The sequence below is a fragment of the Cynocephalus volans genome, chromosome 1 (genome assembly GCF_027409185.1).
Source record: "Cynocephalus volans isolate mCynVol1 chromosome 1, mCynVol1.pri, whole genome shotgun sequence".
Classification (NCBI taxonomy): Eukaryota; Metazoa; Chordata; class Mammalia; order Dermoptera; family Cynocephalidae; genus Cynocephalus; species Cynocephalus volans.
In genome coordinates this window covers 187740210-187768159 of record NC_084460.1, presented here as the reverse complement: position 1 = coordinate 187768159, position 27950 = coordinate 187740210, and the positions used below count along the sequence as shown (strand labels likewise).

The 27950-nt window shown below is 46.8% G+C and overlaps 1 protein-coding gene across 3 annotated transcripts in view; it reads right to left on the bottom strand.

Moving 5' to 3' along the window:
- Positions 1-25658, bottom strand: part of BACE2 (beta-secretase 2) — an 80474-nt gene extending 54816 nt beyond the window's left edge. For all 3 annotated transcript variants that reach the window (XM_063096730.1, XM_063096745.1, XM_063096736.1), the window contains exon 1: positions 25323-25658. In XM_063096730.1, the coding sequence (XP_062952800.1) occupies positions 25323-25622 (300 nt within the window). In that variant the 5' untranslated portion in view covers positions 25623-25658. The remainder of the gene's footprint in view (positions 1-25322) is intronic.
- Positions 25659-27950: the final 2292 nt, after the last annotated feature.

The following is a 27950-nucleotide window of genomic DNA, read 5'->3' as shown; positions in this document are numbered from 1 at the left end:
TCAACCAAAAATAAACTGCAGCTGGTGGATCAAAATCCTCCTCCCTTGCTCCTCAGGTAGCCACCTCTGGGTGTGCTCTCTGCCATCTCCCAGGAGTCCCTGGTGGAACTGAGCCCCAGCTGTCCACTGCAACAGCCTGCTCTGCAGTGACCCTCCTCCTACCTGCCTCAATTCCCTACTCCCCACCACTCACTCCTCGACTTACACAGACCCCACCTTATGCTCTGCTAGGGTCTGAATTTTGTGCTCTCCACCCTCAAATACATATGTGGAAACCTAATTCCTAAGGTGCTGGTATTAGGAGGCAGGGCCTTTGAGAGGTGATTAGAGAATGAGGGTGGAGCCGTCATGAATGGGATTAATGCCTTCATAAATGGGACCCCAGAGATGTCTTGCCCCTTCTACCACATGAGGACGCAGCAAGAAGGTGCTGTCTATGAACCAGGAAGCCCTTGTCAGACACTGAATCTGCTGCCACCTTGATCTTGGATATCCAGGCTCTAGAACTGTGAGAAATAAATATCTGCTGTTTATAAGCCATCTGGTCTATGGTATTTTGTTATGACAGCTGAACTGGCTAAGACATGCTTCCTAAAGATCAAATATCTTTTAACGCAGAGACCATGAAAGAAACAAGAAAAGAGAACGGTCAGCAAAGCCAAGAGCCCCCCAGGGCTGACAGCCATCTGATGAGCCACAGATCTGCCACCTGCTGAAACCTAAACACAGACTGTGAATTTCTCCCACAGTCCCTTCTCAATCTTCGGGTTGATGCATTGGGCAATAACCTTACAGAAAGCCATTTGCTAATTGCTGCAATAAGGTAAAATGTTGCATTAAAGGGAAAAACTGGGTAATTCATCTAGTTAGTGATTAGCAGCCTGAGATTTCTCAGATATCACTGTCTCCTTTTCAACAGGTTAATAGATAGGAAAATTAGCAGATAATTTAAATAATGGCTCATTTAACACAACGATTCCTAATTATGTTACAGCCCATCTGCTGAAATCTGCCTGCAAACCGAATGGCAGCAGCAGCGGCCTTTCTGGCCCAGCTACGTGGGGCTGTTTGCCCACAGTTATTACATGTGATTGTAGGCGCTGATTTTGTTAATCAGGTTCCTTCAGCGCTTCAGTTCTAGAAGTGAATCTCATTTACTTAAACACATCTTGTTGAAGAAAGCTAAAATAATTGCCACGCACCATTTCTCTACAATCTAAAATTAAGGTTGTTTTTATAAAGGAGGGGAAAAAATCATTTTCAAAGAGCACCACTTAACACAAACAGATGTTACAGAACTTAGCTAAGAAGAGTTTGATCACACAATTTATTCCGCTGTGTATGCGTGCACGGGTGTGAGAGCAATTTCACTACTGCCGCATAGGCCTCCTACTAGAAAAACACATGTTGAGAGACGCGTGGATACCCTGGCTCCTTGCGGGAAAACCACAACTGCCGAGTGGATGCTGGGGAGGGGCACAGGGCCGGCTGCTGATGCTGGAACATGCTGACAGCTTTCCACTGAATGGTTGGTGTTCAGCAGGTTAAGACCGGCTGCAGAGGCTGGAGTTGAAAGAGCAGTATTTAGTATGTAGGAGGTGACAGAAAGGGGAGCTGCCCTAAACACCCTATCAGCTGAGCTTCTGGAGGTGAGAGGGAGAGGCCAGAAAGTGCTTGTTCATTGGCAAAGGGAGAGGTATTCAGTGACAGGTGGGCTGCCCCTTCCTCTGTAGACAGCCTGCTCTAGGTGGAGATCGGGCATCAGGAGGGTTTGGGAGGCGGAGAAAAACAACAAGGGTGTTCTCTCTGCAGCATGCCAGGGCCTGCAGACCTTCCTGGGGCTGTGGAGTTTCCCTCCAAGCCTCACAGGAGTTTGTACAATCCGTCTGCTTAGCCGGATGCGATCCTTTGATTAAGGAATGAAGATGGATATTTAAACAGTCATGTGTGAGAGTCACAAGACTGGACACTTCATTCACAGATGCCAGTAAAGACAATGATCTTTTTCCCATGGAAAAGAAAACTCATATTAGACCATACAAGACAGAAAGCTATTAAAAAGGACAAAAGCAGCTTTGTCCCTGTATTTTAGTGCTAGTGGGGGGGAGGGACAGGTAGAAACACATTTCTATTAGGAGAGAGTTAGTTAGCCTTTTCCTTCCCAAACAGACAACTAAAGCCCCTCCTCAGGAACTCTGAAGAACCCATTACACATTTCCAAGGATTTTGGGAGGTGTCACTTTACCTAAAAATTAGCTCTTTTTGCACACTTTCCAAAGGGGTTTAAAGCAGATTCTCATCAAATGTGTGATGTCTTAACTCAAGATATTTCAGGAGTTTTACTAAATGTTCCCTTTTGCTCAAGAGTTGATAATGTAATTGAACAGCCACTTCAAATCTGAACTTTCAGAAAAAGGACATGGTTAACTTCTCCCTGATTCCCAACATGCAAATATTGTCACAGTTTTTAGTAAATGTCAAAAAAAAAAAAAAAAAAAAAGAGAGATAAATGTATACATCTGCTACAGCAACAGGCAAGATTTTCAAGTTAACTATAATTATTAAATAATCACTCCTCACCATTATTCTAGTTATTAAGATTCATTTTTTAAAAACTTGTGGTAAGGTACACATAACATAAAATTTACCATCTTAACCATTTTTAAGTGCACGGTTCAGTGGCATTAAGTACACTCACATTGCTGTGCAACCATCACCAGCATCCGTCTGCAGAACTCTTCATCTTGCAAAACTGAAACTCATACCCATTAAACAACAACGCCCCACTCCTCCATCCCCCAGCAACCACCCTTATACTTTCTGTCTCTATGAATTTGATCCCTCTAGGAACCTCATATAAGTGGGGTCATAGAGCACTTGCTCCTTTGTTACTGGCTTATTGCACCTAGCATAATGTCCTCAAGGTCCATGCATGTTATACCATCTGTCAGAATTCCCTTCCTTTTTAAAGGTTGAATAATATTCCATTGCATTTTGTTATGAATTAAATGTGTATATTCCCCCTATGCTGAAATCCTAATCCCCAAGGTGATGACAGGAGGTGGGGACTTTGGGAAGTAATGAGGTCATGAGGGTAGAGCCCTCATTTATGAGACTTGTGCCCTTACGAAAGACCCCAGAAAGTGCTCTTGCTCTCTTCCCACTCCGTGAGGATATGAGAAGTCAGTGGTCCACAATCTGGAAGAGTGCCTTCTCTGGAACCTGACCATGCTGATATCTTGATCTTGAACTTCCAGTCTCCAGAACTGAGAGATTTATATTGCTTATAAGCCACCCAGTCTACAGTACTTTGTTACAGCAGCCAGACCTAAGACATATGTTCTGTATATACCATTTTTTTATCTATCCATCTATCGATGGACACTTAAGTTGCTTCCATCTTCTGGCTATTGTGAATATGCTGCTGTGAACACAGGTGTACACATTACCTCTTTGAGACCTGCTTTCAGCTCTTTTGTGGAGATGCATTTTTTCAATAAATATTTAGTGAGCAGCTACCATGTGCCTGGGTAGTGGAGATGAGGAAGATACAGTGCCCCTCTGCAATTCACCACCCAACATTCAGACAAAAGACAAGCCTTCTCTTTCTTAACATGAAGAATGAAGGACCAGCAAATACAGATAATTCATATGAGGTTTATCCACCGCACTAAAAGTTTAAGTTCCATACATCCACACAAAAATTTAACTTCTAAGCTCTTTCTTCTGCCACTGAACATACTTTAAAAAAAGCAGCCCCTCTGTTTATTAGATATTTTCAAGGCAACATAACCAATTTTATTACTGTATTAAACACAACAGAATCAGGAAGGTGGACTTCTGAATGTGGTGGGAAGTAAGCCACGAGCCACACAATCCAGTATTTTGGATTATGTACAGGGGTGACTGATTAACAACCATGTTGTATTTCAAACAGATCTCCTGAGTGGCCTTGTGAGTTTATTGGAGCTTCTTGGAGTTTATTTTATCTATAAAAACACATCATAAAATACTGACTATCATTAAGTGCATTGAAAGCAAAAAATATGATTTAAGTTCTGTGTCACAAAGGTACAAACATCTCTTGGCAAAATTGATGATTATACATGAGTGTGTTAATGGATAATGACTGATAATCTATAAATCCTAATATTCATCTGAATATGGAATGCTGTGACCCAGCCTTTACAATGAAATCGTCTTACAATCTAAAATGTTATCTCCATTTTGCATTATCTCTTCGCACGCCTATCTGAGCAGCCCACACTTGGAAAGTGTGACACAGAAAGGCCGTTGTTTCAATCTGGTACCCTTTGCTAATTTCAGGCCTGCTATCTAAGAAACAGGCTATTTCTATGTAGTTTGTAAAAGACTTTGATGTTTTTTTCTTGTTAAACCCACAAGGAAAAAAAAAGTATTTTAATAGGCATATGGCCATCAAAGATATCATTCTCTGCTATAAAGATGTTTTAAAAGCCCTTCCAAGTAAATTCCTCTCAGGAAAAACATTAAATCTCCATTGACCTCAGTGTTTTTATGAGGTTCAGATATTTTGAAAGAAAGTTAATCCAGCAGAGAAATGACAGATGAATCTCTCTTTTGCTTCTATGCCAGCAAAATACAGATGTTTTCCTAATTATCATATAGAACAGTCATATGAAAATCTTCCAGAACATTCTAGAGAGGGAAGAAACTAAGACAACTTGGGGAGAAAACTGCAACATATTAACCTTGGCAAAATCTCTTACATACCTGTGAGAGCCCTGTGCATCATTGTTAACATACTGTATGGACAGCAGTACAGACGGACACTGCAGTCCCAGCTCCAGCCCCTCTCAGCGGGTGCTGGACCCACCCCTGCCCACTTGGGACAGCACAGCCCCGAATTCCCTTGTCTCTTCTGGATCATCAAGTTTCCCTTCCTCTGCCAGGATCACTGATGCCTGCTCACACACAGGATGTAGTTTCCCATCTTAAGAAAGGAGAGGAGGCAGACCTTCCTCTACCCCACACTGTCCTCCCACCACAGCCCCACTTCTCTGTTCTCCTTTACAGGAAATCCCGTTGGCAGAGCTGACTGGGTTCAGGGTCTCTAAATCCTCTCCTCCTTTCTCACTTGATCCCACCACCCCATGAAAGAGCTCTTCTCCCTGCCAACGACCTCCCACGCCACCACTAACCGCTAAGCTGCTCTCCCTTGGCCCCAAGCCCATGGCTCCCTCCTGCCCCCGGCTCTCCCCCTGCCTCCCTGGCTGCTCCTTCTCAGGGCCCTTTGCACATTCACCTCTTGCTCACCTGCCCCACCTCTACGTGTCGGCATGTCCCAGAGCGCATCCTTGGACCTCAATTCCTCTGTCTAGATTCACTCCATGGGGGAGTACATGGACCCTTGCGGCTTTAAATGACACCTCTGCACAGTGGACTCTCAAGTTTAGGTATCTATCTGGACCTCTCGCTTGAACCCCAAATGCATATTCAGCAGCTCCCGGACCTCAGCTTGAGCGTTAAGAAAGGCATCTCCCTGCGGCATTTCTAAAACCACGTTCGAAATTCACCCTCTCAGCCATGTAACTCTCTTCAGCAGCGATCCCACCCCCTTCTCTGACCTTTTCTCCCTTAACTCACCCACTGTGCTCCAGTCTCACAGCCTCCTTGGGGTTCCTCCAATGCGCAAGCACACGTCCTCCTCAGGGCCTTTGCACTGGCTGTTCCCTCTGCCTGGAGCACCCTTCCCCACATCCCTCCCTCCCTTTCCACACCAATGCTCCCTCACTGGAGATACCTTCCCTGACTGACCATCTACATAAATCAGTGACACCTCTCTACTCCTGGCACTCCTTTGCCCATGTTTTAATGTTTCTCATAGCATCTGTCACTATCCAAATACAGATTATGGCATGCATTCTGCGTCTCTCCCCACTAAAACGTAAGCTCCAAGGAGGCAGGATTTCGATAACTGTTGCTCACTGCTGCTTCCTCTGGCAAGTATCAAGTGCACATTGAATAGCTGTTGAATGCTTGTGGATTACAGTAACTGCCTTACCAAAAGAATAACCAAACCCAGCCACTGGATTAGATTTTATCAAGAGTGACAAAAACTGAAGAATTGAAGGGAATCTTAGGGGTCATCATTTTGTCCTGGCTGATCACTGGAATCATCCCCACGGACTTAAAAAATATACAGAATCTCCAACCCAGAGAATGGAGCCTGGAATCTTTACATTTAGCAAGGTCCCTAGGTGACTAATGATCAGCCAGGTCCAGGAACCACTCATTGATCTGACCTCCCAGCAATGCAGCCCTGCCAGCTATAACCACCTCGACTGGGGAGCGCATTTCTGCTGCATTCCTTGGTGATGGGAAGCACATGACTTTATGCTCTAGCTTGTTACAATTTCAGGGCATCTGTTTTACAAAGATCTCCTTTCTCAGTTTAATTCAACAAATATTTACTGAGGACCTACCCTAGGTCAGGAATAATGTGCCATCCTGGGGACATATGGTTAAGAAGAGGGACTCAGTGCCTGTCCTCACAAAACTTCCAGTTGGCTAAACATTTCACAGGCTGACTGCTTTCCAGCAGACTTAAGCCTGTCCTCTGCAGTAATTCCCTCTCCCAGCTGACAGCTTGTCAAATACAGTGTGTGCCCTGCCTAGAGCCCTCCTCTGGGGTGGAGGTGGACAGGGTGTACATCCCCCAGGAACTCTGCAAGCATTGGTTGTGTGACATGACTCTCTGCCCCATCCCCTCATGGTAGTGTCTCAGAGCCCCCTTTGAAGTCAACATCCAGCCTTCCCATCACCTTCAACAATCCACTAATCAAACATGTAACAATTTCTGTACATGTCAACTAAGCGTTATCCATCCCATTATACATGCAACAAACACCTGATTACAGTCACACCCAATCATTTAGCACAAAGACCTCTGAAAATAATTCATAGTGAAAACTGGATTACATGATTTCACAATATCCCAAAACGTTAAAAATTATATAAAAGATGAAGATGGGGTTTGCACTTAATAAAGTTCTTGTAGCACTCAGTATCCCTGCCCCATCTAATATAGGGCCTTCAATGGTTGGCATTCAACTGAAGTTTTACAATAATAAAGTTTTTCTTTTAATTATTGACAATAAGCCTTAAAAATGCTGGGTTTGCCAGTTTGGAAAATATTGATTACTGTTTGAAATGGCCAAAATTAACTCAAACTTTATCTCCTCCTCTGCCAGCATAGACTTCCTTCAGAAAAGAGGATAAGTGCCGACTTTGAAGAAAATGTTTCACCACACAATTTCCTGAACTCTGATTTATACGCAGAAGAGTCTCGCAGCCTCACTGTAGACCGTTAATATGCTCCTAACCGGCCCATCCGCTTCACCGCTCGGTTCCCGGACAGAATGGAGATTGCAGTAGGCTGCTCCGTTTTAAATCTTCTCTCCCCTGAGGAGGCTGCCAGCTTTGGAAATCAATGAACTGCCGAGATGGAGACGAGGCCGCAAGAGTCACAGCTGAGAGCGTCATTCTTTTAAGTGCTGGGTTTTGCACCAAACACTCCAACTCTTTTTGTTGCAAGTGCTGGAAAGGGCAGGCAGCGAGATGGTCTCAGCCCTTAAATAGCTGGCTGTATAAGAAGCTGTGATTTTCTGACTCACCTGGATGTCACGATTTTGCCCCGAGTGGATGTGTCTTGGTTTGTGAAAAACAAATAAACTTAACTTTATTAAATGTGTTTCTCTTAAAACTACCTCCAGGGTGATAAGAGCTAAACGGCTTCTGGCAGGTGATAAGAGCTAAACGGCTTCTGGCAAGCCATTTCCTCAGTACGTTTCTGACATATTAACATGCATTTACTGAACAACAAAAGACTTCATAAGACAAAACAGTTTTTATGGTCCAAAAAGCAATGTCAGTTGGGATATTATAGTATAGAGACGACTGTGTCTCAGAAGGTCCTCCCCTGTCTCCTCATTTTCGCCAACAGGAAATGGGCTGGTGAGCGATCCTGGAGGAGGAAGGGTGGGGACCCAGGTGCCTGAGCAGTGGGCACTGCATGAAGCGTGAGAACTCAGAGGCTGGGCAGGGACGGCCGTGTGCATTAGACCCAGGCAGGAGCTGGGATGAAAGAGAGTGTCTGAGTCAGCTCGGGCTGCCATAAGAACATGCCACAGACTGGGGGCTTAAACAACAGATATTTGTTTTCTCACAGTTCTGGAGGCTGGAAGTCCAAGATCAAGGTGTCCGCAGGTGGTCTCTCTCCTTGGCTTGCAGACAGCCACTCTCTTGCTGCCTCTTCACATGGTTGTCCCTCTGTGTGCACGTCCCTGGTATCTCTGTGTGTCCTAATCTCCTCTTCTTATAAGGACACCTGTCAGATTGGATTAGAGCCCACCCTAACAGCCACATTTTAACCTAACTATCTCTTTAAAGACCCAATTTCCAGATACAGTCACACCCTGAGGCACTTGGGGGTAGGACTTCAACATATGAATTTTAGCAGCCACAATTCTGCCTATAACATGGGGCAGGGCCAGCACAGTTCATAAGGCCCTGAGACTGTGCAGATCATGTGGTTCCAATCCAAGTCCTCATGGGTACACTTGCTCTGACGTGCAGACCCAGAATGACAGGAGGTGCCAATGAGGAAAGTGGAGCACAGCATGTGGTTGGCTTCTCTGCTTCTCCAAGTTTCTGCAGCTCAGTATACTTCCTACAAACCAACGAAGGTCAACTGAAGCCTGAATTTAAATGATTGAAAGATTTGGACAGACTCATAAACTAAATAAAGTTTCATGCTAATTTTAATTATCATCAGCTGGACTAATCAGAGCCAGGCGGGAAAGAGAATTCCACTCAAGAGTTCCCTGGAAGAGGGTTTAGTGGAGGGGCTCTCCGTGGAAGTGTGGGCCAGGGGAACCTGAACAGACCGAGGCACCAGGACCCTCCACAGTGGGAACCAGCCCCAGGGCGAGGACGGCTGTGAGTGCCCAGCTGAGAGCCAGAGCTGGAGAGGACCTGCCACCGAAGCTGCAGTCGTGGAGGGAACATAGCCAGGCTAACACAGGAAGGGAAGGCTGGGGGGACTTAAGCACAAGCTTTCCTCCCGCCTCCTGGGCCCAATCAGAAACCAGAAGAAAAGGAAGCCCAAACAATACAGTTCTTGGAAGCTGACCTCCCTGGCAGAGGACAGAAGGGAGCTGTCCCAGGAAAAATTTTAAGTCCTTGAGCAAGCACAGGTGGAGGCCACCGGGTGGTGCCATTTTCACCCACACCCAGATAAGATGCTCTGTCTAGGCTGGGCAGACTCCCCGGCCCCCACAGCACTGTCCCCAGCACCTTAGTGGAGTCCTGAGCAGCTGCCAGCCGAAAGCAGTCCTCCCTTCCCCCAGCCTGCTGCTCCCGGGGCGGCTTCTTCTAGAAGTGGAGAAGGAGGTCAGAAGGGCAGCAGGTAGGATGGAGGTGAGAGAGCTCGGGCAGCCAACCCGCCTCCCCACACACACCAGGGGGAAGAGAGCAGACGGCAAGGAGCACCCTGACTTTGGAGAGTTCCCTAAGAAAAGTGGGTGGAGCTAAGAGTCAAGGGGGTGTGATTGACATTGGCTCATTGGAAAGAGGGGTAAAATACGCCCCATGTAGGCATTGCCTGGGGATCACTGCTGGACGTTGATATTTATGGTTTAGATAAAGCTTTAACAAAATTGTTCAATTCTATTCTGGGACTGCTTTGGTAGAGGAGCTTATTAAAGAAGGCAGCAGGTGTATTCTCCAGAAGGCTAAGTGTCAGAAACAGACTGGTGAGCAAATGAATGTTTACTGAGCACCTGCAATGTCCCAAGACCTGGTCCGAATACCAAGACACACATTGACTCAAATTAGCAACGGGCAGTTTCTCTTGAGTCAGACGAGGCTCATCATTCCCTGCCAGGCTCCATAATTCTCATAGATGAGTGACTTTGAAACTTTGAAAATAAAATGACCCATCAAGAAAAATATTTCTGAGTACTCAACCCTGTTTGTGTGTATAGCTATAACTTACGCACATCTTTCCGTGTACATTACGTACATTATGAACTTTTTAAAATATGCAAGAGGCAACTTGGCACTCTGGTTCAGAACACACAGTGTGGGACCAGCCAACCGGTTTTAAAATCCTGGCTGTGCCCTCATGAATTGTGTTACATCAACAATGTAACTGTTCTGTGCCTCAGTTTCCCCATCTGTAAAACGGGGATAACGAATAATAAACTCTCACCTTCTCTAATGTCAGTCAGTAGCTTTAGCAAACTAATCATAGGGTGCTACTTATTTCTAGTTTGTTGTTGTTTTTCAAAACAACCAACATTCTTTGGAAGATTTTTATATAGATAGGAAATTCTGTTTCCAGGTTAAGGGTTCAAAAGTGTTTTTATAGGTAGCAAACATATATCATTTTTGGTAGTAGAAATCAAATAATGATGGAAACATTTACAGATATCATCTTCAAAAGATTCTCTCCATAGCAGGAGTTGCTTTTGAAAAGCGATTTCTCACTCAGTGTTAAATATCACCTTAAAGGACCTGTTTTAATTGTTTATTTCTTTCAATATCTACTAAGTAGCATACCACTGCCAGCCATGTGACATATTAATAAAAGTCAGCAAATCTGGAACTATGACTTTCTGGGAAATCAAAGCATGTAACTCATTTTTAGAGACTTTGTTTTTTAAAAACAAACCTGACCGATGGCATGCTGATGCTAGAAACTGCTGCCAGCAACAGGCTGCCAAAGAACATTCTAGGTCACACCAGTCATGCTCGCTGAGTTGAGGCATCAGTGACCCCCAGACCCTATACGTCCCCAATGGGCCACAGCCACCAGTGACCAGGCCCCCTGGCAGGTGGACCCAGCATGACAACCTGTGACCATCACAACTTAGTAAAACTTCATCCTTTGTTCTTAGGTACAAACAAACCTTGGAGACCTATGTCCTGGGCAATTTCTTGAGAGAGGCACCTACATGTGCTGTAAGCTGCTTTCTTAGATGAATAGTGGTGCACCATCTACCCTCTTTTCTACATCTTGCCTTCCTCATTTGCAATACTTTTTTTTTTTTTTTGTCTTTTTTGTGACCAGTAAGGGGATTGCAACCCTTGGCTTGGTGTCGCCCGCACCGCACTCAGCCAGTGAGTGCACTGGCCATCCCTATATAGGATCCGAACCTGCGGCGGAAGCGCCACAGTGCTCCCAGTGCCACACTCCCCCGAGTGAGCCACGGGGTCAGCCCCCTCACTTGCAATACTTAAAGATACTCTCATTCATCTACATCATGTTCCGTGGTGGCGATGCCCCATAGTTTACTCAGTCAGTCCCCTTTCGATGAACAGGTGGGTTGTTTCCAATCATTTGCTAATGCAAGTAAGCACCACAATGAACAGCCTTGTGAATTGCTTTTCATAGTTTTTCCCAGTGTAACTTTTGTGTAAACTCCTAAAAGTGGATTTCTCAGTCAAAGGAAAAATGCATCTGTAATATTTCTAGTCATTTCCAAACCCCCCTTCCATAGGGTTTGCGTGATGGGATTAACATTTTAATAGAACTTTCTCTTGTCCTACTAATGCCTTCAAATGTACTGTGCTAATTGTTCTTCTCCACCCTTGAATGAAATCTTGGGCAAAGCCTGTATTTTTCCAATGGTTTTGTGTTAATACATTTATTTTTAGGTATTATACATCCTGTCCTATCTAATATCAAACCTTCTATCTGGCATCCAGTGCAATGGACCTGATTTAGGCTCTGAGATCTACAGTGGAGAAGGGGAGGTGTGGCTGGATTTATCACCATTTCCCTGCCTTGCTCACAACCCGGCTTCTGATTTCTCCAGAACTGAAACAGGGAGGATGGAGGCAGAAGGGGCAGGAAAGTATTTGACTTGCACAGCTGGTGCACTCTGGCATGGCTGGTGTCCACATGCTAACCCTTCCTCCTGTGGGGAACTCAGTGGGCTCTTCTGAGCCACTCTCTCCCCCTCCCCAACATCCACCATGGGATACCTCCCACCTGCAGCTTCCTGATGTGGGCAAAACCTCCTCTGGTCAGCTGACCACTTTACTATTCGCTCCTTAGTCTCCAGTGTCTGACAGACTAACGCAAAGGTCAGCAAAATTTCTCTGTGTAGGGCCAGATAGTAAATATCTTAGGCTTTGGTGATATGGCATCTGTCTCAACTGCTCAACTCTGTCACTGCATTGTGAAAGCAGTCCCAGACAATGCATAAACAAATCAGCATGGCTGTGTTCCAATAAAACTTTATTTACAAAAACAGGCAGCTGGCCAGATTGGGCCTATGGGCCTTAGTCTGCATACCTCTGGTCTACCCCATACTAACTCCCTCTGGCATTCCTCTCATGTGAGGTTCCTTTCATGATGACCAAAAAGTTATGAGGGTGCATTATTTGGAATGTTTTTGGCTGCAAGTAAATAGAAAATTATAGCTTTAATTTTAAGAGTGGCTTGAACAAGTAGGGATTTTTTTTCCATATGAAGAAGATTCTAGAGATAGTTGGTATTAGATCAAAATCTCAAAGAAATCAATGTCAATATCACTGCTGCCCCCTGGACTCTCTCTCAAGATCAGAAGTTGGCTCTCCCTGTTGGAGGTCTTGTATGTTCTTTAAAGGCAGAAAGGAGAAGGAAATATTGTCCTGGCCACACCTGCCACTTTTATCAGAAAAGCATAAGCTTACCCTGTAACCCCCCAGGAAACCTGCATTTAGGGCCCATTGTCCAAAGCTGTGTACTCACTCACAAGGGAAGCTACAGTGAGAAGCGTCAAGCCAGAGAAGAGAGTGGGAGAGTAGTTTCAGTTCAGTCACCTAACTGGCAAGGGCAGGTAACACAGAATAATTACTGTGTTTCAAAAACTAGGCATGGATATAAATAACGAAAATATACTCTAAGGCTGACCCCGTGGCTCACTCGGGAGAGTGTGGCACTGGGAGCGCAGCAGCGCTGGGAGCACCGAGGCCGCGGGTTCGGATCCTATATACGGATGGCTGGTGCGCTCACTTGCTGAGCGCAGTGCGGATGACACCAAGCCAAGGGTTATGATCACCTTACCGGTCACAAAAAAAAAAAAAACCCCAAAAAACTCTATATCCAATCTATACACAGCCCTGAATTTCCAATCAGCCTTTTAATGCTTCTCTTTTAAATATGAACATACGTCCAATAATCACAAGATATTGAGGGAGGTCTCTAGCACAAGACACAGAGACTGTGACAAACACACTGAGAAAAGAAACTCAGAGCAGACAGAAAGGAGGCAGAAAGCAGAAAGAAAACTTCAAATAAAATCATAATTAATTCCCTCAGAGAAATAGGAGAAGATATGCAAGTGTAAAATAAGAATAAGGCAAAAAAAAAAAAAAAAAAAAAAAAAAACCCTTCAGAGAAAAAGAAAGTGGTCTTGAAAATTTAAATTATGGTGGCAGAAATGAATAAAGAGAGCAGAGCAAACAAAAGACAGAAATGGGAAATAGGAGAGTCCAAACTAGAAGGCCCAACGTCTGGATAACAGGATGCCCACAGAAAGCAGGCAATTTCTAGAAAGCTTCTCACAACTTAACAGCAAGAGTTTATACACTGAAAAGACTCACCAACTGCCCAGCACAGTAATAAGATAAAGACCCCTACTAAGAAACATCATCAGGAGATTTCAGAATATCAGGTCTAAGAATATCTTAAAAGTTTCCAGAGAAAAAAGAAAATAACTCATGTACAAAGAATCAGGAATCACAACTACATCAAGCCAATCAAAAATGTAAGTGGAGAATTTAATGTAAAAGTAGCTTCCAAACCCTGAGGAAGACATGGAGATCCTGTTTGGTCCGAGGAGCCAGAACTGCTGGGCTCCAGTGTCTCCGATCACTCCTCCACTGCGTAAGGATCTGAGTTGCTATGGACCTAAGGAACAGCAGGAAATGGGTAAGTGTGCCATGGACCACTGGCTGTGTGAAGACCCAACAGCCCCCTGAGGAGCCCTGTGGAAGTTGGGTTGGAGCCTGAGACTTAAATTTGAGGGTTAGCAGGCCCCTGCCTCTTCCTAGGTCTGAGCACAAATACTGGGATTTTTCAGTTCTCCAGCCATCCTCATAGTTCACAAACCCAGGATAAAGAGGTGTGTGTCTATAGAGACAGAGGTGAGCAGGCCCCAAGTGAAGCACCAGCTCAGACATGGAGGGGAAGATGAGGATCATGGTGGGCGCATGGTGACTTGGTGACTCCACCCTCTACAAATGCAGCCCAGCATGTGCTTGCAAACAGACCAGCCCAATCAGCACTGGAGTCTCTCCTATTTGGATGGAGGGAGCAAGAAGTGGAACAACAGACGTCGCCTCTGCATACTACAGGGTTGAGCCAAAATGTACATATATTTACTAATCAGAGGATGATACAAAATAGAAGTATGAGATATATTTTAAAATTTGTGTATACTTAAGAATCGATGTTACGTGGAATATAACCTGACTATTACATAACATATTCTTACACATACAAAGCTATGGGAGCTACACTTTGGTAAACTTAGTTATGGGTGATGTGTAAGTGTCCTTTTGTAACCTCTGCTGTGCTGCTATTCAGCAACGCAAGGCACTAGCCATTTTAAAGGCTTTATGCTCAGAACACTAGATTTCAAAGGGGTTTTGTGGTAGTTTTTAACCTCAAACATAATGTCCTTTTGCCCCCAACCATTTCTCTTGCTCAGTCCCCACACATCCCATCTTCATCCTCCACAAAAGCTCAAAGCACAGCCCAGCAGTGAGAGGCACATTCCAGATGACTCACGGTGGCTTTTCTGCATTACACTCAAGACCATGTGAGCAGGCGAGGATTTTAAAGGAGAGTTTTAAAACTCCACTTTGAGATTCCTGGGCCAAAATGATGCTCTCAAATATTTCCAGTGGTAGAGCATATTCGTTCTTTCATCCTCAGATTTTAGTCTAAGCCATGCCAGCCACGGCTGTAGGCACGAGGGATGTGGTGGCTAGAGCAGACGGTGCTGGCCCCACCATTCCTGTGCACCTGACCATGAAGCCCCAGATGCAAGCACCTGTGCCTCTGCAGACCAGTTTCTCTGATCAGCTGTGGCACCCCAAATACTGAAGAGTTAACCCCCTGGAAGCCACCCTCGGCCCATGACTGGCAGGAGATAGTGATAAATGCGTGGCTGTCTTGACCCTTAGCTGGGACAGCTGGGTCTATGTGACATTATCTCTCAGGGGTCCCTGGGGAGATTCAGCCCGTGGCCCAAACCTGCAACCTTCTCCCTCACACACACTCTCTTACCCATGACTCCTGGAACCACTTCCCAATAAACCACCCACTCTTAAATCCTTGTTTCAGGTCCACTTCTGGGGGAACCCAAGTGAGGACAGTGTTGAAAACCACACACAACAGTCTAAGCAATCTCCTCCACCCCACACCCCCTGGGCACTCTGAGTTTAATTTTCCTTTTTAATTCAGAAGCTCTCCTGGCCAACCATACTTAACTACCCTCCACCCCAACGCCTCACTCCCTACACACGCATTGCCTGTATGCTTGTGATATAGTATTTTCACACTCTTTGTAAGGACTTGTTCTAATAGAACCTAACCCCAAAGCACACTTTTAGGACAGATGGAAGAGGCCTTGCTCCTGAGACAGGTGTATCAGCCAACTCCCCTTGCACACGTGCACTCACGCCGCATGCCCTTCTAGATGTGGTCTTCCCTCTCTGGCTTCATCCTGGAACTTCTCAGGGCTGGGTCCTTCCCATCATGCTGGTCTCAGCTCAAATTGCACTCCCCAGACAGGTCTTCCTAACCGCCCTTTCTAAAGCAATCTGCTTTTACCCATGACCAGGTTGTACTGTCTCACAGTACTTATCTAAAATTCTCTTTACTTCCTTTATAATCCGTCTTCCTAACAAGAACAGAGGATCTGTAAAAGCAAGGACCACCTTTGTCTAGTTGACTGTTACATCCCAGAACTTAAAACAGGGCCTGGCATACAGTAGGTGCTTAATAAATATGCTGAATAAAGGAATGAAAGCATGCTCACCCTTTGAGTCTAGTTCAAAATTCTTTCTCCTCTTTAATCCCCAATCATTCCAGCTATAAGTGTTTTAATTCTAATGCCTTACTGCATCTGGTAGGAAGAACCACATAACACCAGGAACAAGAGAGGGCCATAAAGATCAGGAGGATGACGGGTGTCAGCGTCCTGCCACTCCCACATGTGCCCACAGCACACTCTTCTCCTGGACAACCCCTCACTGCTCTGTGCAGCTGCTCCCAGGCCTCCCAACCTGACATGTCGAGTTTCCACCTTTGGTACTGTTGCCATTTGGGGCAGATCATCCTTTGTTGTGGGGCCATTCTGTGTATTGCAGGATGTTGAGTGGCATCCCTGGTTTCCACCTATTAGATGGTGGTAGCACCACCCAACTGTGACGACCCCAAATATCTCCAGATAATGCTAAATGTCCCCAGGGGAACACACAATCACCCCAGCTTGGGAACCACTGAGTTAGAACTATTTGCCACCCCTGGGGCAGAGCTGTGGAGTTCCCACCACCCTCTTAAAGGGCTGGGAAGCAGCATGGTGGGCCCAGAAGCGCGGGCTTTAGGAGGAGAGAAGAGGCTTCAAATCCTTCGAGACACACAGCTGGGTCTGTAAGGCATCTAGTTTCTGTTTCTGTTTTGTTTCACTTGCCTTCCCCCTCTGTTTACTAGCAGCTAGAATTTGCCTCTTTTTCTGAGCTAAAATGTACAGAATACTTACCAGGTGCTTGCTGCTGGGCTCAGGTTCTAACGTGCTTTCTCTCAGTGATTCTCACCTGAACCATGAGTGCGTGTTGTTTTATCTTTACCCTTTCTTGGGAAGGCAGTAGAGACATTGAGAGGGCAAACACCTTGCTTGCCCGTCCAAAAGGCTCGTTCATGTAACTGCCACCAACTGTTTCACTTCCATTTCTAATCTTCAGGAGGCTATGGCATGGGGAATTGAGGCAAAGAGCCTATTGAAATTAGGTGTAAGTCAGCGCTGAGGGAAGGCCTGCCTTATTGAAGGACACAGAGTTTTAGAATGTCTATTTTGGCAGGTTAGATCCTCTCCCCTCTCAGCCACTCTCTGTTGATTTTCAACTTCCTGGTGGTGTCCCACCTAAGTGGCCTTCTCACTTGTGAGTTATAAGGCACTGGTGACACAGTCAGATGTTCTCCAGCCCGAGAACACCTAACTGAAAAGAGAGCTGTACATTCTGGGATATACAGGCCTCAATACTCCCCAGGCAGGATTACTCCAGAGACAAAAATAAATCCCAATAACATTACATTTCCTTTTTGCCTTAGTAAAAATAACCACTGTCTCATTAAAAGGAGAAGGCCGCAAAGCAAAGTTGTTACTGGAACCATTAGTGACAACTCCTCGTTTGCACAGGCTGCAGGCTCTGTGGAGCAAGTGCACTACTAGGGTCTACCCACCTGCGCCTGCCATAACACATGGCCATGAGGTAACCACAGAACGTGAGCAGAAACCTCGGGAAACTTGAGTTCAGTGCAGAGATGGGATGTCTGCTGAAAAACTGATAATTAAAAGAACAGCACCTGTATCTTATATGTCTTTTTCATTTTTCTTGATTTACAAAGTATTGCTCCATGACAGAAATTTCAAAAGTACGCCTTCAGCACCGAGACTTTGAGTACCACTGCTCTAGAACTTGATCGCTGCAAAAGACACACTCCACGTTTCCCAGCTGCCCAATACAAGGAAGCTTCTGGAGCACAATCTGCCTGAGGTAGAGATTATCTAAATGGGCAAGGAGAAAGAAACACTTAACCAAACGACAGTATTTTTGAAGATAAAACAATATACCCACTCTGCATAGCAAACCACTGAGCAGAGGAGGATCCGCCCTCTCTGGTGGCCTCCAAATAGCGCCCAAGGACTGGGGTCGAGCTGGCTACTTCAACGGGAATTGCGGGGTATGATGAAATGCAGATTCTCAGGACTAGGTCCCGGGAATCTGTATTTTTAACCAGCTCTGCAAGAATTCTTAGTCTTCCCACAGCCATCTGGTTTGCAGAAGCAGTGACTCCAAATGTGGCCTGAGAGCCAGCAGCCGCTGCCCTCTCCTCAGCCCAGCACTGAATCAGATTCAGCTTGTTAACAGAGCCCCAGGTGACACACCTGGATAAAGCTGAAGCAGCCCTGGTCTGAGGATGAACAATCAGAGCTATCTGAAGTTCTCTTGAGTAAAGCAGATTAAAATCATTGAGTGCTAGAGTTGCTAGGAGGGATCTCAGGTCTCCTGGTCAAATTCCCTAATATAGAGAGGAGGAAACTAAGCTTAAATGACTTGCTCTCCAATACCCAGCTTTTGGCAAGTAGCACATCTGGGATCAGCACCCCAAGCACTGAATGCCCCAATCACTGTGCAAACCACATTCTGCCTGCTTCCTAGTGGCTTTTCCAATTGGAAACAAGCCTATGAAAGTCCTCAGGAGACAGCATGATGTAGTGGAAAGGGTTTGGATGCTCCTCCAAGGCTTCTGGAATCCACGCCCATCTTCCCTAAGAAGCAGCTTCCCAGCAACAGGTCCTCACCTCGAAAATGAGTCAGACCACGTTTTCTCTGATGTCACCGATACCTGGAAACCTTTTTGATTTACTACTTTTCACCTTTCACCCCACCATGCATGACCTTCAGAGGGGGAGCTTTGAGGTGCTTTCCTTGGCTTCTTGGCAGGGGTCTGCACTGCTGACATACTGAACCAGTCTCCTGTCTGCCGCGAACAAGGCTACTTCTTGGTCGCTGGTTTTGGAAGGGGCTGTGATCTGCAGTTGCAGCACGAGGCTGTGCTTAGCAGGCCGGGAATAAATCCACCCCTGCCACTCTCAGTCTAGTGTGAAATGGAAGGAGAGCGCCTTCCCACTGCCCTTGATGGCTCCCTGGAATGATGAAGCTGGCCCCAGGCATCACCCACCCTCTCTCCAGACAGTCCTCTTCGTCTTCCTAAAAGGGCAGCGCTGAGATTGTGTTTTTCCAGGTACAGGTATATGATGTGCTGTATAATAAAAATCTGAAAACATCCAACCCAAGACCTGTGTTGGATAGCAAGCATTAACTCAAACACAAACCTACTAGTTTTGTTTCCTTAATGGGGTTATGTCAGCCCTCCATGAGTATTTTTTCCTCTTTTGAGAATTCTAAGAGCAAAAAGTAACCATTTTTTATTGAGTAGCAATAGGCAAAGGGTACATCTGGGCCAGGACAGAATGAAGGGGAGCCAAGGAACGGCCAGTGCAGTCATGCCTCATGCACAGAGTCTCACTCTGCAGGGAGAACTAGACCTGAATATGTGACACACACCCTTACTCAAATTCCACCCATAAATACATATTCACGCCCAGAGAAGTTACAGAAGCCAAGATGGGCCACCCACCTGTCTCACAGGTGTGTTCTGTTTTCCAGGTAGTATCTGTTGTCACTAAGGTACAATGAGCCCCAATGTCTAGCCAAGGCTGGGTTGGCAGAGCAGAGTGACCTGAAAGGACAGTAAGGGAGCCAAAAGAAGCAGAAGGCCCATCGTTAGCCATAAATGGAGACTCTTTGGTCAAAGGTAGAAGTGCCTGGCTCACTGGCATCCAGGACCACTACCCAGTTCCTGCTGCACACTGCATGGGGGTGACGCAGGAGGCAGCAGTCACCAGCCCCCCACCCCCACCCCAGCCTAAGTGGATCCTAAATCCTGGGGTCAAAGGCTTGACCTGCTCTATTCAGTGGCCTAGATGTGAATCCTAAGGCACGCTGTCAGATACAGTGGGGAAGGGGAAAAACACCACATGTACATTTCTCCTCCCGGGTCCAACACAGCCATGAGCCACTACCACACAGGAGAAATCACGAACTGGAATAGCTAACCTTATTCTTTCCCTTCTGGTTTTTTGTTAGAAGGGGTCGGCAACCATTGCAGGAGGAACAGGAAGGATGTGCAGCCAAGAAGAGGCTAAGCCAACCTGCCTACAGCAAAGGAAAACAGACAGAAGTCGAGAGAGGGATGGGCACGGCATGGCGGGAAGACGAACTGAGGGAGGGAGTGTCTCTTTCTCATTAAATATATCCCGATTAATAAGGGGGTGAGGGATGCCCTGCAAAGTCTTTAAAACATGAAATACACAAGCTTCCTAATCTGTGTTGTTCCCAGTGGGAGTATTTGATACTCATTAGTATTTAAACATGGTTGATCTGAGCTTGCACAAGGTGGATGGATTTCTCCAATTCTACACACTGATTCCAGCAATTCTGGAATGAGAGCAACACCACAAAAGACATTTAAACATTTTTAAGCAATTACTGTCTAGTGTGGACCAATACAGCCATACAGAAAAGAGCAGAAAGCCTCCCCTCCCCTCTGCCAAATCCCCCAGTGCCTGCTCTTTCTGCAGCCTCCATAGTAACACACCACCAAAGCCGTCACGTGCTTATGGTCTTCTATGAGAACTACATCTAGGTTCCAAATTGAAATTATTGATAATTAAAAGATACTGTAGAATAAAAGAAAAAAATATCCATAGGATGATAAACTTAGAATGAACTTGTTGTGGGTTATATCGCATCTCTGAAAAAAATACATGCTCAAGTCCTAACCCCTGGTACCTGTGAATGTGGCCTTAGTGAGTCTTTGCAGATGCAATGAAGTTAGGAAGTCAGGCTGGATTAGGGTGGTCTCTAATCCAACGACTGGTGTCCTTATAAGAAGAGAAGAATTTGAACACAGAGACACTCACAGAGGGAAGAATGTCATGTGGAGATGGAGGCGGAGACTGGAGTGATGCTGCTATGGGCCAGGGAGTGTTGGCCACCACCAGATCCTAAGAGGCAAGAAAGGACCTCCCCTAGAGCCTTCGGAAGGAGCAGGTTCCTGCCAACACCTTGATTTTGGACATCTGGCCTCCAGAACTGTCAGAGAATACATTTCTACTGTTTGAAACCACCCAGTTTGTGCTACTTTGTGAGGGCAGACTTGGGAAACTCATACAGAACTTAAAAGATCATCATCTGGAGAGGAAAGGAATGCACAGGCAGGTTCGTCACTTGCCCACGGTCACATGCGTAACACTACAGCACCAGGACACATAATCAGTCCAGATGCTTCCCACTACACCAAGCCATTCACAGAAAAATGAAGGTGATTCTTTCAGAAGAGTTACCGTGGCTACCATCACAGCACATAAGGAGCAGTGGGGAAGCAGGCAGACTTTGGAACTGGGCAGACCTGGACTGATGTCTCTGCTCTGCCCTCACTAGGGTGGCCTTGGACAAATTACTCAGCCTCTCTGAGCCTCAGTTTCCCCATCTAAAAATTCAGTCAAATAATTGAGCACACTTCACAGGATGTCATGAGTATTAAATGAGGTGAGTTGTGAAAAATGCTTAGCACAGTGCCCAACACCCAATAGGCAAGATAAAAAGGTTCACTGCTAACACTACGATTAAGTATTCTTAGACTTTTGTCCCCCCATGTTGTTTTGAGTGGATTCCTTTGCCTGCCCTCCACAGCCCTTCACAGCAGTGGAGCCTTTGATGAATTCCTTCTCTACAACCCAGGAGCTGCCGCCTTTCCCTCCAAGAAGCCAGTGGCAAGCTCGCTTGGACTTCCTCGCTCCCTCAACCTCAGTAATCTTTTCTTTTTTCATTGTCCTTAGGAGTTCCACCAAATTTCTTCTTGTTGGCCATTACCTTCCTTTTTCCAGTCTCACCTACAGTCCACTTAATGTAATTTGGGGGCCCTGGATGGCTTATTTTGAAAAAATACAAACGCTTAAATTGTATATGCTTGGTACATATTCTCAATCCACAGTCTTCCAAATAATTGTGTACTAAGAGGCTGATAATCAAACAAAAGTATCATGATTAAAATGTGATTCGCCAAGATAATTTGTTAGCTCTCTACATTCAGGTGTTTAAATATGAAAATAGTTTTGCTGTCTGTTTTATCCATATTAGTGGAGATGACAGAAAATCTTTCAAAAGAAACCCCAAAAGCACTTCTGAAGCCACTACAAGGTATACAGCTGCAGACCTTTTCCTATCTTCGGTTGGATTTATGATGTTAGCATGAAAGTCTTTTTTTTTTTAAATAATGGAAATTACTGTAATTATAATCACTTTAGAACATCGTTATTATTATTAATAAGACCAAATTGCACAGTTCAAGCAGATGCTGGTTCTCTACTGTTAGAAAGAAGTCATATAATGGGATCCTGCACAAACCCGGTGCTCATCTCCATGCCAACGTGGTCCTGCCTGCCAGTGCAGGGTCCTGCGGTGCTCACATTGGCTTCTGGGCAGATGCCGGGAACTCCTTGCAGAGATGGGGCAGAACAATGGACCCCCGATTTCTGATTAAAGCATTCAGGGGACAAGCACACCTCCAACAGTTGGCTCTCCCATAGGCCATAGACGAGGGAGGATCTGCTCTGGTTCCTGTCAAACCTCCTCTCAGTTTCTCTCCCATGCATACCTGGATCCAAATATCCATCTTGTTCACGAAGCACTGCCCTAAAAGGAGGAGGAGATGCGGGAGCGGCAAGGGATGGGGAGGAGCCCAGTTGCAGTCATATATAAAGCCCCTAGCATCTGGGATGTAAGGTTCAGGGGATCTCTGGCTGGAAAGGATAGTTTGAAGCCAAAACCAAAGAAAAGAAATCAGAAGGTGAGGGGAAAGGAGAGATTATCTGCCCAGTGGTTCAGAACCTGGTTCAGGAACGCAGCTCCCTGGATTCCATTTCTGGCTCCCCCTCTTTCCTGCCCTGTTGCCCTGGTGAGTCATGCAGCTTCTCCAGTCTTCGGTTTTCCCACCCCCCAAATGCGTATAAGAAGGGGCAATGGGGGTGGCGCGTGGGGGTGGTTGGGAGGATCCTCAGGAAAAGCACACCTAAAGCACACAACACAGTGCTTGTCATGCACACACCCCTCAATCACTATCTATGACTATTACTTAATTCTTGAAAAATTCTTGGTTATTTATTGCTTCAATTTACAATTCCATTTTTTCTCTCCACCTAAGCAATTTTTATTTTAAGCTTCAGAGAATCAGCAGAGAATAAATGCCTGACTCCTGACCATTGACAGAGCAGGAAAACTCATTCCGGGTCCATAAGTCACCCCATCACTGCCCTCTGTGGCCTGCTGCAGACACCCTGCTGGTGGACAGAGACATTTCAGGGAAAGGCAGGCAAGAAGTGAATCCTAATGAGCTAGTCACCAGCACCTGAGTTTACGGTGGGCATTTGGAAAGGCTGTATGCACACGTGGATTTTGTTATAAAGCATCTTACCCATCAAATGTAAAAGTTAAATCTGTTTTTTGCAAAAAAACAGCCCTCTCTGGAAACATGCTAATCTTTAACTGAGAAATAACTTTGAATGAATTATTTCCTTGACTATGGTAAAGATATAAGCATAAGTACTCAATACATTCCTGTTAATTAAATTAATTAAACTTCATCATTTTAAAGTAAAGGTCATTGAATTAATTAACAAAGGCAAAATATTATTTATGAAAGCTTTATTTATTTTTTGAGAGTCCAAGAGAAGTATTTTTTTAGTCTTTCCTGTGGCCTTTTCCCCCTCCCCCTTTCCTCTGGAATAAGGGCATCGGGATCCTTTTATTACAGCCACTCAAACTGCCAAAATCTACTTTTAGTAGAGAAAATTTCCTTCCACTCAAAAAACACATGAGCTTTTTTTTTCTTTCTTTTTTTTTTAAATCAAGGCACACATTCCAAATGGGAAGTCATTTAGCGGCCTGTTCCAAAAGATTATCCATAGGCCACCAAAAGAGTTTCTTCCACAATGTCTTCTGAAATCTTGTGAAAAACAAAATTTACGACGTTCTTACACAAGGCACATGTTTTCACGTGGTGGCTTGACCAGGACCAACATCTTATGGTCCAGCTAAGCTCCCTCAGCTGACCATGATTTCATTCCTTCCGCCTGCCCTCCAGCGACCATCTACCCTTGTGGACAGCCAAGATCACTCACGTGGATTCTCACCACCAAGATGAAAAGCAAGCAGAATCAAAGTTTTGAGCAGAATGTGCTTTGGAAGTTTTTTTTTTTTTTTAAAGTAATTAAATAACTATAGAAGTTTTTCGGCAGTTTCCTTTTTTAAAAGAGTTAGCATGGCACGTCTTTTCTCTTAAAGTCTTGAATAATTTAATTAGAATTATACAAAAATCATGAGTATGTTCTATTTATGGGGGAGTCACAGCTGAATTAAAACCCAAGTGACAATGTTAAAAATAAAGTATCTTCATACGGTGTAGTCAATTGATGAGAAAATGTGACCCCAGATCACACTTAGATTAAGCAGTTGGAAAGGAGGGGGACCAGATCAACTCCTGGGATTTTTTTTTTTTTTTCTTCTTCTTTCTTTCAAGATTACCGAGACTGGGAACATTTGTTTCTTGCTACAAAAAGTGTTCATAAATGAACCTCAGAGTAAGAGAAAAAGAAGGCTGTTTGATTTTAGTTTTGTTTTGTCATGGGGAGACCACTTGGTCCCCGGAAGCTGGGCTCAGTCCAGTTTTTTCCCCCGCAGCTTGACTGTACACTGTCCACACAGGCGAGTGGATGCATCGCTCGTGCAGAGGGGCTGGCGACCGAAGAGGAAGCTGACGAACCACCTCAGAGAGAGGAAAGCGGGAGCAGAGGAAACCCTGGTCCCTCCTCCAGCAGCAAGCGAGCCACTTGGAACGGGGTTGCTTTTAGCTGAGCTCATGCATAAATCCTTTTAAAAGGGTACTGCGCCGTTGGATGCTGTCCAGGAGCCTCTTTAGCAATGAGACAGCATGGGAGGGGGTGCGGTTAACACAAGGTGATTTCCCCCCGTAATCACAGCATTTCGCCCAAGGCCCACTGCACCGTCTTGCGCGAAGGAAGTGTAGCTCGCAAGAAGGAAATCACGTTAGCGGCAAGTTGCAGGTCTCCTCTCGCTGCCGGCCACACGGAAGGGGAGCTCACAAGTTCTGAAACACTTGGGCACACCCCTCAGCTGCGCCCCGGGCGGGGACCGCCTTCCCTCCGCTTTCCAGGCACGCGCGCCCCGACTCCCCAGCCCACCCGAGCCCCTCGGCGTTCCCCGATCTTCTCTCCGGGGACAGCTACTGCTTTGGGGGCGACACTAAACCGCACGGAGACATCTCTGGGAGGCCCCACCAGCCCGTGGCTGAAGCCGGGGGCAAGGGAGGGTCGCCAGGTCCGGGAGGACCAGAGAGCGAGCTCCTACCGACCTACCTTCTGAGGTGGGGTCCCGATCAGCATCTCCAGGTAGTAGCCGCGGCCAGAGTCCCCCTGCAGGTTGTCCACCATGGCCAAGAAGTTGGCGGTGCCCCCGGCGGGTTCCAGGGCGAGCGCTAGGCCGTCGGCGCCGGGCGCGGCGGGGGCCCCGGGCCCGGGGGTGGGCGAAGTCCCGCGGCTGGTGGCCGAGGCCACCCTGAGGGGCAACGTGAAGGGCGCCGGAGCCAGCGCCGGGGCCGCGCTCAGGAGCCATTGGGCCAGCAGCGGCAGCAGCAGCGCCCGGGCCAGCGCGCCCATGCCCGCGGCGGGGACCCCGGGGGCGCCCAGCCCGGCCCGTCCTGCGGCGGCGGCTGAGCCACTCGGCGGGCGCGCGGGGCTGCGGGGCTGCGGGGCAGGGCGGCGCGCACCCGGCCGGCGGCGGCGGGGGAGGATGGGCGGACGAGGCTCGCAGGAGGCGGAGGCCCCAGGAGGCGGAGGCAGAGGCGAAGGCGCCGGAGCCGCCCCAGCCCGCGCCGCCAAGTTGAGCAAGTTCTTCGCCGCTGCCCCCTCTGGCGGGCGGTGGCTGCCCCGCAGGGGCCCGGCCCCTCCCCCGCGGCCAAGGTCAATGCGAGGCGCGGGGGCGGCCGGGGTCCACCTGTGCCGGCCCTGCCCAGCCGCTCTTGCCTCGGGCCGCGCCTCTACCCCGGGAAACTCGAGTCCCGAATTTCCTCGGAACGCGCCCCGGTGGCCGCGGCCAACGGATGTGACGAGGCTCCTCTGCTATCAGGGGGGAAAGTTTCGGGAACCCTTAAAGGGGCAGCGAGGGCCCGAAGTAGCCCCCTGGCCCCGCGCGCTAGGGGACCCGCGGGTGTCCCCTCGCCCCGCAGCGGCGGAGGCTGGCGGAGGTGACTCGGGGGCCCGAGAGGAGAGTATTGGATCCCCGAAGAGCCGCGAGCCCCGCAGCGAGTGGACGAGCCTGCGCCTCCCCGCGCCAGGACATCTCTGGCCTCCCTGCAGCCCACGCGGGTCTGGCGCTCGTCGAGGCATTTCCCGTGAGCTGACCCCAGCCCATTCCTGCCCATCCTCCTTCGTCCCCACGGCGGTCCCCGAATGATTTTGAAGAGGCCTGGGTGGGGAGGCTGGGAGGGTTAAGGGTTGGGGGAGGCAGGCTAGGAAGCGAGAGCTTTGGAGAATTTTCCCTAGAAATCCAGGGGGACATGGGGGGCCCGAGCCTCGGTTCTCCCATTTCGTGCCCTCCGTCACCCGCTGGGGAGGCGATGCCCGCAGCTGGCTGGAGCCTGGGCTTGGCCCCACGCTTGTCCGTAATACAGACAAGACGGTGCGAAGAGCTGCGCGCTCACCTCCCCGGGGGTCCCGTCGGTGCACCTAGTAAGTTGGTATCAGGAACCGAAATCAGGGCGCCGAGTCCACCCCGTTGCCATCCTGCCCCGCCCCCGTCTGCTCTCTGCGGACTATCTAATTAATTCTTGTTTAGCCATAGACACAGGACCGCAGAAATGCGTTCAGTGATGCAAGCCATTAGGGTTATTTTATTTCATGTACGAAACGCAGGGGGGACAATTACACTAGCTTAAGTCCATCGATTTCTACTGCAACAAGGAGGAGAAAAATCTTTTCACCTCCTCCCGCTGAATTATGTTGGCTGTTTTGAAAAACAAGCAAGCCCATCTCAAACAGTGGGGACATAGAAGCCAAGCTTCCCTTCTCACTGCAACTTCCAGCTACTTCTACTCAAGACTTGACTTTTATTCCTGTCTTTGCAGTTCTAGAATTACATCTGGCTCTGCAAGGGACTCTTATGTCAGATATCTTCAGCTGTATTGATTTTTAGATGACTTTAACTGTAAATCACATTTTCCCCAAACTATATCCCCAGCTTTAACAAATCCCCAGCCACACAAAGAAAGTTGGGTCCCTTGATATAACACAAATTGATATTCCCCTTAAATCTGCATAATTATTCCAGAGCTATTACATTCATATATTCACAATTCAAATTTAAGGTTGTAGAGGAAGTGTAGTTTTAAAAGAAATGATTATTTATATTCCTCGGCGTCCAGTCTTGAGGGGTTCAAAAGACATTCAGACAGCTCTCAGAAGAATATAACCCTGGCAAAGAGCACATGGAATTTATTAAGGGCATTAATAGAGGGGCTATGTGATGTATAAGTTAATTATGAGAGACATTTGCTCTCTCTAATAATTAAAACCATAAGGGACATTTTTTAAAAAATCAACTCTAATTAAGGTTTGTACTTGAAACTCCTGACTCCACCTAGTGTGAGTATTCCTGAGCCTTTCATTTTAAAAGAGATAGTTCGGGTTTGTGGGTAAACAGATGCATGAGGATGCAGGGACCAGGGACGAAGGAGTGCATGCAGTATTAATGGGTGATGGAGGCGTCCTATCAAAGTAATGCAAGCCAAAGTGACGGCATTTGGTGACTGTCTCCTCGGTTGTCTCTAGTTTTATGAATGCTCTCAGAGCTCTTGATCCCTACTTGGGACTCTGGGGCTGGCTGGATTTGGGAAGCAGTTATTTTACTTTCCAGGGGTTTGAAGTGAAGTGATACGTGACTGTCCTCTCCTGGGATAACGTTGGGTTTTTTTTTTATGTCAGCCTTCC